Source organism: Hippoglossus stenolepis, chromosome 21 (assembly GCF_022539355.2).
Source record: "Hippoglossus stenolepis isolate QCI-W04-F060 chromosome 21, HSTE1.2, whole genome shotgun sequence".
NCBI lineage: Eukaryota > Metazoa > Chordata > Actinopteri > Pleuronectiformes > Pleuronectidae > Hippoglossus > Hippoglossus stenolepis.
This window is the reverse complement of record NC_061503.1, coordinates 5,538,034-5,554,173: the sequence shown is the minus strand read 5'-3', so window position 1 is coordinate 5,554,173 and position 16,140 is coordinate 5,538,034. Positions and strand designations below refer to the sequence as shown.

The 16,140-nt window shown below is 39.0% G+C and overlaps 1 protein-coding gene across 4 annotated transcripts in view; it reads left to right on the top strand.

Annotated features, from left to right (window-relative positions):
• Positions 1 to 5,277: 5,277 nt before the first annotated feature.
• LOC118100437 (zinc transporter ZIP11) overlaps positions 5,278 to 16,140 on the top strand; it is a 123,149-nt gene continuing 112,286 nt past the window's right edge. For 2 of the 4 annotated variants that reach the window (XM_047338272.1, XM_047338271.1), the window contains exons 1-3: positions 5,339 to 5,522; positions 7,368 to 7,485; positions 8,777 to 8,815. In XM_047338272.1, coding sequence (XP_047194228.1) covers positions 5,413 to 5,522; positions 7,368 to 7,485; positions 8,777 to 8,815 — 267 coding nt within the window. In that variant the 5' untranslated portion in view covers positions 5,339 to 5,412. The other 2 variants (XM_035145550.2, XM_035145552.2) reach the window with 2 other exon arrangements.

The window sequence follows — 16,140 nt, the reverse complement described above, 5'->3', positions numbered from 1 at the left end:
GAGGGGTGGTGGGGCGCTTGGTGAAGATAAGCAATGACCCCGTCCTGTTGCTGCTCTGACACGCATAGCTGGAATACCCCGGGAACATCCCCCAGGAAAAAAGAACCTCCAGTTTGTTCCGCCACCCACCGTCAATACAGCAAGCAAAACTAGCCGGGTCTTCAACCTTCATCCAGTAATTCCCCCAAAGGCACTTAACACCTTAACTGAGAGCGCATTCATCGGATGCCACAGATTTCTCTAGACATACCATCCCCTCAACTTTTAACTGGTCCCAATTAAATGGAGAAATAAATGCCTGTTACAACATCACTGGAGACACTTTGTCTTGTGGGTGCTATATTTGGAAAAGTCTGACAGCTCCATGTTCCACGGGCAGTATTTTACCTCCATGTTCAGACCAGACGTGTTGGCTTCCATCACACGTGACGCATGAGCCGACTATAAAGCAAAAGAGCGTGCCGCATGCAATACAATGCATGTCGCATCTGCACACTCAAGGTAAAGGGCTATTTTGCTATTCATCAGAAAAGTTGTTCTCTTTCTTAACATATCCTAAGTTCTCAGGTTTTACTTTGCTCCAAGGATTTTTCTTTCTTTACACCATCTTACGTGATTCTCGTGGGGTGACGAGCGAAGGTTTCAAGTTACATTGTGGCTTTTAATCTTTGTTATGTTGGTGATAAACAATTCTAAAGGGGACAGAATGCTTTAACTAAAGTGCCTGTCTGACAGCTGACCCCCACTCACCTTACATATTGCCAGCTTTTTCTGTTAAGCTCTCTTTTCTGTTTTGTTTTCACAATTTGCGAGTGATTCATGAGTGCAGCACTATATACACTATATATCATCCTGGTGTGGGTCGTCCATGTGCGCTGTTATCCCCTAATTTAAACAATCACTGTATCTTGCCCTTGTCTGTGATGTCTTTATTAAAATCTGAAAGTGTGAACCTAATCTTTCACATTTCTGAAATGAAAACACCACAGACAAAAACATCTTCTGGGAACCATAAATGTCTAAAGTTTGTGCAACCAACATCAATTTGATGTCGAGGTTATCCACTGAGAAAAGGAAAACTCAGACGACAGACAGTGTCTTGAGGATTTATTTTCTTTGGACCTGAAAAATTCTATAAAAGATTTAACAGCAACTATTCTGTGGAAAAGATTTTTTATCCAAAAACACAAATATAGAAATAAATACATATATAAAATACATATAAACAAATAAATGAACATCAAGCCTCTATAATTGATTCCTTTGTCCCATGACCTCAAGCAGTCAAATACTCCCAGTACACAATGTCCAGGTACATCAGAACCCATGCACAAGGGAGTTGATAGGGTTCCAACAATGGCAAACCGATCTTTTTCACTGCTGTAAGCCAAGCTAATGGTGTTTGTTTTTTAGTGACTGAAGGCCCTAATTTGTCAAGTCATTGACAGCAAGGAAGCACAAACCAAACCAAAATTTAATGAGTCCTTCTCTGACCCATACCACATCCTTCCACCAGGTTTTGTGAAAATTCGTTCTGTTGTTTTTCTGTAATCTTGCCTACAAACCAACAAATGTAGTGGTTTCCCCCTGTCCGTTTATTTAAGTTACTTTCAATGGACAAAGGTCGGCAATTTAGTTCATTCAGTTTCATTGAGTAAAACTTCGTAGCTGGTATAAAATAGTAATAACATTTTCTAGTTGTCAGAGTATTTGGTTGCTCAGCAAATCTTAGCCCAAACTGTCCCAATCAAATCTTGGGCTCAGATCTGGGACATCTGTCCCCCACACAGCAGGTAATGCCAGGGGTCGCTCTTATCCAATGGTTTTTGAGATATTTCAGTATGAACAACAGCAGTGGACCGACAGGCCATAATTCCATAGAGCTATGCTGCTATAGCCCTGCTAAAAAAAAAATGACAGATGAAACGCAGAGCCCATCTGCAGTCATGGAATAACACACAATGATTATTCCAGCAAAAATGAATCACATCATTTTACAAAACAGTTTCATAACAGGGCACTTTCAGTAAAAGATAATTGGCAATGGGCGAAAGTCCACAAAAGAAATGTGGAAATTCCACACAGCTTATGATCTTATTTATTGGTTCTGTGCGTCAGCTTATTTTCATCCTTTTTCCCGGCAACATTCTCCATAAAACCCGTAGTCATTCATGAACTCTGCAAATCTCGCTTCGAATGCAACACAGAAATGTAAAATATTTGAGGGAATGTTGGTTGTCTGTGTTTCATTAATAACATGGATAAAGCTGCTCTTACACAATCTACAAGCATCAGTGGATGGATTTATTGTGGCCAGTTGGACATATGGAGATTTGTGTTCTCTAATGTTTGTTGATTCTTGATTTTTCTTTGTTGGTGTTTTCCTGTGTTTTCCTGGTGTTTTCCTGCAAAACTGACCCCAACAAATATGCAATATGATGTCTCTTTGAGATGTTTCCAGCATCCGGTGTATTGATGTTGTATTAGCATAAAACAGCAGAGATCTATCACATCACAGGTAAACATCAGTATTTGATGTCAGTTCCTCAGAATCAAACAGCGAGGGCTTCTTTCTTGAGCCGCCATGTTGCACAGATGTTCAACTATCCTGCAAAGACTGAAAACCTATCGGAGAAGAAGCAGAAAGGCCTGTTTGTCTTTTTTAAAAGAATGCAATGCAGATACAGGAGATTTTACATTTTATAACATGATTTTCCAAACGTTGAGAACTGACCCTTTAACATTTTAGATATCTTTTTTTCCCCAAACATTTCACCTTTATTGACAGGATAGCGTGAAACGGGGAGAGAGAGTGGAGGAAGGCAAACCAGTTTCCTGGCAGGTAGGCCCCACTTATGGACAAAAATTACAAAGATCAGTAGAAATGGATTTAAGGAAAAGTATTTCATTATGACGATGAGATTAAAATCTGCATTTATTTCAAGAGTAAATGTTTAAGAGGGCACAATTATTGTTTACAGTATGTAATGTAGGGGCAGAAAACAAGGGCAGATCCAAGGGGGCAGTGGCCCTAGCTGAAATCTGAGGGGCCCCTGAGGTTACCCTGTCCTGTTAGTAGTCTTTTTTTATTTTATTTCATTTTTTAAACTAGTCACTTGATAACAATACTAACAATAAATATGACGATATGTTAAGAATGTGTGTTTTCTAACTTTGGAATGACTTGTGCACTTAACTGAATCAGGAATTGTGAATGGATGTTGGACATATAATTGGCCCCTCTGTGTAAATTGTGGCCCCTTTACGGCCCCTGATTAAGACAAATCCTATATCAGTCACTAGCAGGAAATACTCCTTTGTAAGAATAAAAATCCCCAGCTGATAATGTCCAACTCTGCAGGGTTTCTGATTTTGTTTTTCTGTCAACCCAGCAGGTCCAGTGGAACAGCTCAGAGAACGGATGCTGATAACTGTGGTTTTAATTTAGACCCCTCTGGTGTATTTTTATGAGAGGGAAATACTGGAAAAACATTATTAGTCAACTTTCTGTGGAAGCAAGATGCTTAGAATACTTTAAATAGAAAAATTCCCGGACTGATCTATCTCCATTGTCAGTAACAGAGTTTGATCATAGTTTGGATGGTGAGTGCTGGTGATTAAACCAAATTTAAATCACCATCAGATGTTTGTTACGACATCACTCTGGTGGTGTTTGCAGGATATGCCAAAGGTTGAAAGGCGGTAAACATCAGGGAAAATGTGTGGTGATGAGTCCACAGGTTAAGGGTCAACATGCCTAGGAATTACCACAGAGAGGTGAGCGAAAGCAGCAATCCTGGAAACTTCCACCGGGAAGAGAAAACTCTCCAGAGTCTGTTTCCTGTTAGAACTCAAAAGGAACAAAAAGGTCTGCACGTGCACACACACGTGCACTGAAGAACCAGTGGGGGAGAAGTATGATATGATACTGATGAAAGTAGTACCACAGTGTAAATATAACGAACTGAAGTAAATTACAAATGAGAAAATTATTCGCTAAGTAGCAAAAGTAAAAGTACTATGGCTGTTGTGAGAGTGGCATGATTGTGTATTATCTGAATAGAGCCAGTGGAGACAGACAGGAAATGCTGGGGGGGAGAGGAGGGGGATGTCCTGCAGTAAAGACTCCGACCTGCTGGAGGCCTGAGGCTTTTTTGCCCATGTAGTTTGTGCACTAATCATATGAGTATTGTTGTTATCATTGTCATTGAGAGTGGTCAGCTCGTGGTACCTGCAGCAATGTCTAGACAAAATGAAGCAGCCTTTAGTCACGATGCAGCACAACACTGGAACCAACTGCCTGGTAGTTTTAGGAATCACCAATCCACTGCAGCTTTTAAATCCCGTTTTTATTGACAAGTGCCATTTTACAAAATCTAAGGTATTGTCATTGCTTAATTTGTTTTCCTTTTATTTTAATAGTTTGTATTTTTTACCCCTTTAACGAAACTAATTGTTTTAAATTGTTTTCTTTTAATTTAGTCTCTGTGTTGATTTCAATGTCCCTGTACAGCACCTTGAATCTACTTATATGTTGAACTGTGCTTTAGAAATAACACAGCCTTTCCTTGTATGATTTGCCTCAAGAAATTCTTATTGTTATTATTACAAAATCCTTATATTGTAAAGTAACAAGTGTTGTAAATATGAATGGAAACACTCAAGCAGAGTTGAAGCAGTGAGAGTAACAGTGGACCTAAGGACTGAGGTATGTGGTTCTGTTTACAAAGGGGCACATGCAGAAATAAGCAGCAACATTTTTCCACATTTAGCAGCAATTTTTCAAAAAGACGTTGTTTGGATAAACTGACCACCTATTATAAAAATACAGACACACACACATCCTTGTACTGGCCCCATACCCGAATCTTTATTATCACAACTAAAAGCTTAATCCTATTTTTAACCCTAATCGCAAAAGCAAGTTTTAACCTTCAAACAGCTTATGTCTGTCTGTCTGTCTATCTATCTATCTATCTATCTATCTATCTATCTATCTATCTATCTATCTATCTATCTATCTATCTATCTGTCTGGCTATTCCTATATGTTTGTATATGTGTATATTTAAATATATATACACACACACTTATATATACATATATGTCTTTGTATTTGTATGTAATTCTACACACACACATCCTGCAATCCTGCACATTGTGAGTTTTTCACGTGTATTTCTTTTTATGAATGATCGTGCCCCCGACCACTGCTGCTGTCAAACGTGTTGACCAATAGACCGCGAGTAGGGGCGGGGCTTATCCTGTCATAGACACGTGTACCGGGAAGTAGGAAGTAAATACAGCAGCAGTCGAGGTGCCAGTGGAGAGAAGTGAGTAGAACTGAAACTTATTCCAAAAAATGACCACTAACACTGAGTCAGGGTGAAAGAGAAGGAAGCCGAATTAATGTATGACGTCTCCTAATGTCACCAACAGCGCTGAAGTGACATACAACCGCGTTATTTTGAAATTTCAAGACGAGCAGGTGTTAGGAATTAGCCGGTTGGCTTTCATTTACAGGTTAGTCATGTCACTTACCTGGAGACATTACGTGTGTGTGTGTGTGTGTGTGTGTGTGTGCGCGCGCGCGCGTGTGTGTGTGTAAATCGGTTTTCACAAAGACTCACTTATACACACTGTGTCACTACTGAAAACTAGCTGCACTTCAGCTAGTCTCTAAAATTGTCAATTAAATATTAATATTGAAGTTAATGTAGATTCAGTCAAACATAAGATGGAAACACTCAAGCAGAGTTGAAGTAGTGACAGTAACAGTGGACCTAAGGACAGAGGTATGTGGTTCTGTTTACAAAGGGGCACATGCAGAAATACGCAGCAACATTTTTCCACACTTAGCTCCAATTTTTCAAAAAGACATTGTTTGGATAAACTGACCACCTATTATAAAAATACAGACACACACACATCATTGTAACACACACACACACATGAGTGTTAGTGAGTCATTTTTGCCATAAGAAGTTGTCAATACATCTTAAAGGCTTCCACTGCTGCTGCCTGGTAAATATTCCCATTGAATGATTTTTTGATTCACATGCTCATGAAAATGTCATGTGCATGGTTACATGAAAGCAGCTCCCCACAGCGTACACTGCTAAATAATTTCACCACTCATAAACAGTTAACAGTTTTCATCCTCTACCTAGGAATGTGATGGGCTGACAGTCAAAGCTGCTTTCAAGTGAAGCCATGTAGCTTCTGACGTAAGAAAAAACCCTGCGTTCTTAGGGAAGTGTCTTGCTTTCACAGATTCTGCTCTGAATCACGGAGATAGCTTGAAATCCCTGCACTTTCAGTCGGAACAATCCCAAAGTCCTGAGGTGCCTACACTAAGCCGACACACTAATTTAAAAAGTACTTCCTAATGTTTCAAACAAAGCCAAACCAAAATCAAACCGCACAGGAGGGACAGGTTTGCTAATGGTTTAACCTTCACTAAGTGGGTTTAATGAGAGAAGAGATTTTCGAGAGTGACGTCATTTTGAGGGGGAAAAAAGTCACGAGAGAAGTCATTATTTGGGACATTTTACGAGGGGAATATCATTCTGTCGTAAGATGTAATCTTATCCTGTCAGTCTAGTTGGGATCACAGTGGCCCCTTCTCAGCAAGTTACACAGGTTTGCTTCAAAGCAAAACTCACCTCTGTGATGAACCTCAAGTAAACACAAGTGAGTTTCTATCTGTCTGTTAAACTGCCACTTAAATTGTGTTTGGCTGTATTGTGGTTACACAATAGTATTCAAAGCACGTACTGCACATTTCTGTCCGGTACCTTTTACATGGAAGAACATGAAGTATAAGCTTTTTCTTTCCTACAGTATCATCTGCTGTGTAATTTCTGGGCGGGCCTCAACAGGTCCGTCCACACAGATGCAAATGAAAAAAGTCTGGGATATTAACATCCTGAGCAAACAGGATTTGACGCTCATTTTCTGTTCTGTAAGCGGAAACAAACACAGGCAGGTGTGTGCTGGATTACTAATGTGAGGGCTTAAAGGCAAAGTTATTGATTCAAGAGGAGTCCGTTGAAGCACACGTACTCCTGTTCTTTCCTCTGTTGTCTGGTCAGTTGTTGTTCTTGTCGATACGTATTGGGCACCAAAGACATAAGCTTCCTCGGAGTGTTGTGGTTATGTTGCTTTTGAATGTCAAATTTAGCATCAATGGCAGCATCCACAAGGGACAATATTTACTTTAGGCTTGTAGGACTAATTCAAAAAGGAGTGGTTTCTGTAAGCTTTTAATCCATCTAATGTTTTCCCCCAAAGAGATTTTCTGCAACCTCTTCCAGTGCAAACTGAATGCAATAGGATAACTTGAGTGTGTGTCTGTTGTGTGTCCAGCTGTGGCGCCATGCTTGAAGGCTACACCCCTGTGACCCAGGCCCTGCTGGGGACTCTGTTCACCTGGGGTCTGACCGCCGCCGGAGCCGCCCTGGTGTTCGTCTTCTCCAGCCGCCAGGTACCAACTGTCACTCTGAGCTTCAGGGAACACCTCACACACTGTTTTAAAGGGGTTACTTTTCTGCACTGGGGAATATACCTATTTGAAAGTTGATGCCATGCCCATGTCTCTACAGTAAATATAGTTAATATATTGCTAGAGGCAGCAGTTGTCTAGCTTAGCCTAGCATAAAAACTGGAAAAAGCAGAAACTGTTAGCGTGGCTCTGTCCAAAAGTATCACAGTTTGGGTGCTTGATATGACCTGAAGTACTGTATATATCACGGGATTTTTCACTTTTTGAAAGGTGACAGTATTATATCACGGTATTACTTTTAAATTTTCAATCCTGTCTTGATAGTGATATCTTTCTGGCGTAACAGAGTGCACGCTCCCGACCCAAGCTCATCAGCACTTGGGTTAGATTCGGACAAAAATGTTAAAATGATAGTGATGTTCAGTTTGGCTTCTGTTTCGTGGGCTCGGCTATCTACTAAATTGTGTCCCCGTCTGGCTGATGGGCTGAAACAATAATTTTGTTTAACTGTTTAATTTGCTATAAGATAACCTGTGTAAGGACAAGTAGTAACAGCATAACTGAGCATTTGAAGACAACAAAAATGCTTTATTTCTATAATAAGGATGTTGATTTATCACATTTACACCGGCGATGACTTTGACACCGTTATTATGATTATAATTATGAGGCTGCATCACATTAGCTTGGCTAGCTGCTTTCTCCATGATTGCAGTCTTAATGCTAAGCTAAGCTAACAGTTTCCTGGCTTTACATTGTAATGACAGATGCTATGAGAGTGGTATTCTATCTTCTGCTTTATCACTTGGGGAGAATACACATAAGCGTATTTTTTATTTATGTAAACTATTCCTTTAATGTGGTTTTCTTTATGTTAGATCACAGTGGCAAATAATGCATTAATTTACAAAATGCGTCATGTACCAGTGAATAATTATTTCCCAGATGTGAACAGCACATACAAAAAGCATATGTTATTTATGTTGGCTTGATTTGTTTTCAGATGCACAAAGCCATTCAGCAGCTGTTGATTTGACTTTTGCCAGCGTTAAATACCTAACATGCAATCCCTCTACTGACAGAATGGTTTTGCTCATAGATTGTACTTTTCTGTTATCTTTGAACGTCCAACTCTCAGGACATGTTGCCTGTTTTCCAGTCCAAGTCAACAGTAAAGTGATCTACTGACGGGCTAGATGCTACACTGTCCGGGTTTGAGGATATTGATTTAACTGACTTGTAAACAATCCGTCTTTTTGTCTGCTCTTTTCAGAAGCGCATCTTGGATGGAAGTTTAGGCTTTGCAGCTGGGGTGAGTTCGATTTTTTTTCTGTATTTTTTATTATTTTTTCTAACTGAGACACACACACACATACACACACATATTTACGACCTGTAGGAGGATGCTGCAGGAGATGCTGATGAGTTTTTGGGCATTTCACTTTGGCAGGCTGACTCTCCTCCAGAGAAATTCAGCATGACACGTTCAGATGCCACGTTTATTCATAAAAGTTTAAGATAAGTGTTCCCCTGAAGGAGAACTTGGCCTTATCATGTCTAAAGAGGTATAATGCTGCAATAGAAAAACATCCCCTGAATCCGCTATCTGACTCTTACAATTACATTTGTTTGATTTCCCTCAGGGGAATCTGTACACAGCCAATGCTCATCAAGTGTCTCAGAGAAGAAAATTCAGTAGGAAATCTGAGCCGGCACTGAAGTGTGAAGTCTCAGGGTGACGTCTATTTAAATAACAAAATTCCCTTTTCCAGCTTTATAAACCCATGAAATTTGTCTTGCATCATATCTCCTTTGGGATTTAGCAGAGCTGCAGCGATGGTGTTCAACTATTATTGCTAATCAGAGGAGGGAAATGATAAACATGCACAAATTCATTTGATCCGAGATGCAGAGCCTTTATGAATGTGCATGAATTAACTTGCCTGACAGATTTATAGGTTGGCCGATAAAAATCAGCCTATATGAGCCTTTTACAGACAATCTGGTCTAGCATTTCTGTTTGCAGATATATGCGCAGATATGAAAACCTTTATTTTCCAGATTTTGCAGATGTGCATTTATGTTTATATTTTACATAAAAATATGTTAATGTTTTAATTCAGGTTTTTTTAATATTTGGTTTGTGTTTTAATTAATGTTCATGGTTAAACTGTAAAATATTAGGCCTAAATTGCATTTCTTTGTCATAAAGGTTTGATACCAACTTATTTGGAATCATTGCTAATTTTTTATATCTGCCAATTTATATTATATATTTACGGTATCGGATTTTCTGCTGTGTCTGGAAAGCCTGGAGACTGAACCAAACCAGTGAATTTGTGGGTAGAGAAAACCAATAACAATGAGCTGAAAGATGCTAAAAGGCTTTGCGGAGCTGAGGTGAACTGAGGTGTTTGTTTTTGAAACTATGAGCCCAAGTTCAAGTACATTTCTCATCTTCGGTAAATACAGTAGTAACATCATTTATTTTCAGAAGAGAACTTCTACAACTTGTAGTCCTGAATGGAAAATAAATTAAGATTCCCAGTGGTGATTCTGAGGTTGTTAATTATTACAAGCTCCGATAAGTGATTTGATAAGACTAATGTCAAACGATTAGAAATTGTCCACGTTTCCCTGAGAACGAGAGAGGAAAGGAAAGATTAATCTAATCTCCATCACTTCCTTATCTCAGTTTTTCTCTGGTTTGGTTTTAACATGTTTTCAACCCTGGCGATAATTATATATATTTTACATTCAAATGAAATATATTGACAGATATCAGCTTTGCTCTTATAAATTGCACACATGATCTTTCTGAAATATATTTTCGATTAACTTAGTTCTTTAGCATGAACAAATTATAGACACAATTTACAGCCTCTTGTTGGCATTTTATGCTTTAATAGTAATTTATTTCTATTTAAGTTTTAACTCTTGATAATTATGTTGATAGTATTAGATGAAATTTACACCTGATAGTCTGAACCAAGGCTCATGTTTGTTTACATTTGATCAGGTTACTTTTGGTTTCAAATGGTTATTTAGGGAGTGGATTAAAGACTTTTGTATGTATGTACTCGACATGAATTGTTTTTTAAACTGGTCATGGCTCTGACATTACGGGGCGAGTAGATTGGTTCTCCATTTATGCCATTTCCAAAGAAGAATGCCCTGACCAGCCTTGGGATTTCTATTAGGCCTCAGATGGAGGGTCGATCTGACAGTGGGAACCAGGTTGTAAAGTAGAGGGAGGGAATGTTCGACAGCAAGTGATGGTGCTACTTTCAGTCCTGGATAATAGTCAGCAGAAGCAGAAATACCTCACATCACTCCAGCCCTCTTATAATTGACTTTTTTATTGAGCAAAAGTAATACCAAAATTCACAGTCTCACATTCCTTGGTCTGAAATTTCAGAGGGAAATTTCACCTGAGGAAGGATTTAGAAAAGAAAGATTAAAAAAGAAAGAGTTATAAAGTTTGAGGGGCAGCTGGCTGCACAAGTGTTTTACCATCCTTAAATTCTCTTTTATTGGAATTGCCCTGAATTTAAAAATAGAGAAGACGTCTCCCAGATAATACGACAATATCAATGTTATGGTCATGACTTTTCGTGATTTCAAATTTGCGTCTGTCAGTTTTATATGGTGGATGGCGCTAAATATTACAATACCCTTCAGTCCTTAGCTGTCAATGCTTCGGCCAAGAGCTTAACCGGGGGTGAATCAGAGCTGCAGAGCTCAACAGTGTGGCTCTGTAAAGTTAAACATTTTCTGAATAGAGATATTGATTATCAGCCATCGGTTGAATGATCAACTGCGTTTTAAGAAGCTTTGGAGAAAGACTACACTACGCTTAATCCTTGGGTGTAGTGAGGGGATTATTTGCAATGGTGGATGGGATGCTTAGTTCCTTCACCCTTGAAATAATAATTATGTACACAGTGTTGTGTTCACTTTCTGCATGATTCAACTAATGACAGAGAAGTTGAAGTTGAAATGGTCAAAATACTGCGAATGTTTCTTTACACAACAGAAATTGAATCTCTTTGATCGGATGCTTCCCATCAAAATACAGCTTGGGAGACATATTTAAATCCTCTCCTTATATGTTTATGAACACATGATTGTATTTGTGACTTTTCCTCTGAGAACCTTTTATTCTCTAATGCAGCTGCTCATCTTTTGTACTGATGGTTCACTCAGAAGAAAATTATAGTTATTTCATAAAGTAATTATTGTGCACCTATTTTGCAATACAATAATTATTAATAAATCCTAGTAATATTAATAATAGTAATTATACTAAATTACTGACTGATAGAGTATTATCCACCAAAAATCTCGCTGGTGATTGGACCAGGAGAGTTTCAGGCATTCACACTGTCGCTCAACTAACTGTGTCTATTATTGATTATTTCTGGAGCTCTGGACAAAATTCTTATTTTATACCATTCTGAATCACAGGACTCCGCACAACACACATGCAGTATATAATGCACCCAAACCAGAATCATCCTGTAGTTTTCATAAAGCACTTACTAATGAGCATTGTGAGATGAAGGTAAAGTATTGATATGATATGCCATCACCCAAGGTCTTGGAGCGAAGACAGACGCCAAAGTTCTGCACTAATTTGACAGAAGTGAAGAAAATAACTTGGCCCGCAATCGGTTTCATTTCAAGCGAGCTGTGTCTGTACAATGCTGTGGACGGTAACCATGGTAACACAGCGGAAAGAATCCTTCCACTGCTGGAGACCTAACACCCTGCTTGAGTCCAGAGCACACTCTGATGTACATCACAATTTAATGTCATTACTCTCCTACAGGCAAAAAAAAACAACACATGCTTCCAAATTAGTGCATTTCACTTTTTAAATAGAAGAAACTGACATTTTGTATTTGATGTGCAAAAAAAAAATTGCATCTAACAAAAAACATACAATAAATGCCTCTGTACATGGGTGTGCACTGTAAAAACACATGCAGCCTGGGCCTCCTCCTTTATTTATAGAGTCAATAATTAGTTTTGGATCCAAAACTGATTCTGAATCAAATCCCAAAGATATTGGGATATCTTTCCCACATCACAACTCCATTGAAAAGCAAAACGTCTAAACACTGAAGAAACACTGGAGGTATGGTTTACTCTTGCTGTGAGAAGTTAGAATCACTCTTTGAGTCGCCTAAATATTTACAAGAACCCTAATGAGTTGGCCAGAATGTCTGATGACATAACACACTTTTTTAAATATTTGCAGAAGGCTGACATGCGAGTGGAGAATTCAATTCTAATCTTCTCACATCTGTAAGTCCTCACTCTGACTTGTCTGTACAATATGTTCACATTGCATTCAAGGTCAATCATTTACAGTAAGCACATGGTTCTACAATTTATAAGTACATGTTCCTTTTTATTTTATCTGCATTTCAAACGGGACAATGATTTATTTATATTTGTACTTTTTGCACTTACTTAGTTGAATCAGACTGGAGGAAATGTCAGTTTGAAAGGCAAATTTAATTGTAGGCAGAAATATTGAGTTGACTCATGAAGACTGTGACTTTAATGTACAGAATAATTGTTAGTCAAGGAGTGAGACACATTGCAGTGGACCTGTCGCAGCTCATTTCAGAGACAGGCCTGGTGCTCTGCACTTAATTCAAATATTACAGAGGCAAGGTCAAGGGGAGAGAATGTAAAATGTGCCATAAAATTAGATCTCATCTTCATCTACCTAACAAGTAGAGACAGAAGCAATGTGCTTGACGTTATAACACACAAACAATTGAAATCTTTTGTGTTTTTAGTGAACACACCCATTAGACAACGTGCACACTACAGTTCTGTAATGATACTTTTTACCTGCGCCAACTAGGTTAGTTTGTTGGTTGGTAGGTTGGTTCGTTTGTTTTTCCAGCAGCATTATGCAAAATACTTCTGAACAGATTTCCACGAAACTTGGTGGAAGGATGAGACAAGAGAACCGCTCACATAAGATAGTGGATCTTGATGGGAAAAAATGAGCCGTATTAGGGGAACTTATAATTATGAGTGTGTGCAATTTGGTGCAGCTTGATTGAATTTAAAGAGACTGTTGGGCTGGAGGGCTGCGCTCAAATGAGTGCCATTGCAGTTATTTTTGGGCGATCAGTGGCTTTGTCTGAGGGGATCTGCCATGGACACCGTGCTCCATGCTTTCATGATATGTGTGTCATGAAAAGAGATGTGAACCCGTTCCAATTATTCCTCTCTGACTTTCTCTACTACTCTGTGCTACCGTCACATCAGCACATCCTTCCTGTGAATGGCAAACTGAAAGGTCCATGTTTTAATCATTGTAATACATGGTCGAATCTGTATTTAGTGCATGTCTGAATCCTTTTTTGTTAGTTGAACATCAGACAGAAAGGGGCGCTGTGCCAGGTGCTCGTTCAAACAGGTTGTACATTATTAATCACGGATGTATTTCGTGCAGAAAATGCAATAAATCAAACAGAGTGCCAACTTTCATTCGGTTTAAAAGCCAGATTTCCATTATAATGTCAGATTTAGCATGTAGTGAGAAGAGACCGATCTCATCTTGCACTAATTGAAAGTGTGTGAGCAGACTATCTCTGTGTGTATCAAGCTTATGTTGGCTCATATTACTGTCTTAGTTATTGTTGGGCACGTCCATGGGCATTCAGATGGCTGCAAGTGCATTTGCTATTAATATATAACAAATGCACCGGATAAGAAAGTGACAACTACACCAGTGTGAAACTTGCAAGGACACTTGAGTCATGCTTTGTGTAAAGTAAGTCATCATTATGTTTGGGTGTTTTTTAAGAAGTCAAAGATCCGCTAACACACAGCTCAAATCTCATTTCATTGACTAGACTCAAAGTTTGCCAACTCCAATTAGCTTCTGATGTTTCTGGTTCACATACATTTTTATATTTGCTGTGTTTGTTACCTCCGCCAAGGAGGTCATGTTTTCACCCATGTCTCTTTGTTTGTTGACTGGTTAAACAGATTTCTACGAAACCTAGTGGAAGGATGCGTTATGGGTCATCAACGACCCCATTACATTTTGGTCCACACCAATCTGGATCTATTTCATTGATCTTAAAAAAAAGAAAATCAGGCATGGTTAGGGGACTGGTATCGATGAGTGTGAACAACTTTGGTGCAGCTTGATTTAATTTGAGGGGACTGTTGGGCCTTGCTGGAGGTATCAGTCTACTTAGTGCCAGTTTAAATTAGTTTAAACTCTGCTATGTTTCACTGTGGACCAGAACAATGCAGTGATTTTTGTGTCATTTGTGGTTTTGATTGTAACCGACATGAAGGTCTTTCAAATTATGTGACAAATCTCAATGGGTTTGCAAACTTTGTTTTCCAAATTATGTGCTCACACACACACACACACACACACACACACACACACACACACACACACACACACACACACACACACACACACACACACACACACACACACACACACACACACACACACACACACACACAAAGTGCAGTGCCTTAGAGTTGAACCTGTGCCACAGAATATACAGTTCCCAACAGGAGAGCCATTCTCAAGTCCAGCACAATAATGTGCAACATGGGAGAAATACATTTTTGTGTGTGTGACATGGTGGGTGCGTCATGCTTTTTGTCTGATTCAGACGCCGTCCTGTTCCCATGCTTTGCATCTGCTGTCCCCCTAAATCACACCACTCAGTCTTTATCATAGCAAAAAATTGCATCATGCATCATAGTCTGTGTGACCTTATGTGAAAAATAAAAAAAAACCTCCCCCTATTTCTTTGATTTTATATCTCTACCTCTTCTTCTTCCAGGCCCACCTCTTTTGGCATGTTTTAAGTAATGATGCTGGTAATTCCTGGTGTGTTAGAAGTGTTAGAGACATAGAGGCGTTGATGAGCAACATTTAAGCTCAATCTTCTGTCACTTGAAGTTATTACGCAGAACATTTACGTTTATATTTCATCTGTTTAAGGCTCATTAGATATAACACAGCAGTAAGTCATCCACAGACAGTTTATAATGGCGTCTCCAGCTGTCTTGCACGAATTACACTCATGCATTAACAATTTTCATTGGCCAATTAGTTTTCACTGCTGTGTATGAACGTCACACTACCTGCAGCACTGGAACAAAACTGACTATTGCCAGTGGATGCAATCCAGCCTGTAATACATTTCCTTCAGAATGTACTGGCCAATGTAAACTACTTGTTTACAGTAATGAACAGAATTTGTAAGAAATGGTAGATGTTTCCAGTACTGGAGGTGTGAATAAAATGTCAGTGGACTGTGTTTTGTGCAGTTAAAAAGTAGTGAAAATGTTAAACATGTCGACAAACACTGCTCTAGAGGTTTACACCCCACAATTACAGAAAAACCAAGTTCATAAGTTCTTCCCTGCCCCTATTACAACAGCCTCAGAGTAGAAAATGCTTCTTCAACTTGCCCAAAGTTTTCAAAAATACATATCTGCTGCATTTAGAGGGGAGAGGGGTTCTGCGTTTTTTGTTTGTAAGCAGGATTACGCAAAAACTTGATGTCAAATCTTGATGTCACACGCTACAGATTCAGGTCAGGTACACAGTGAAAGAGAACTACATTG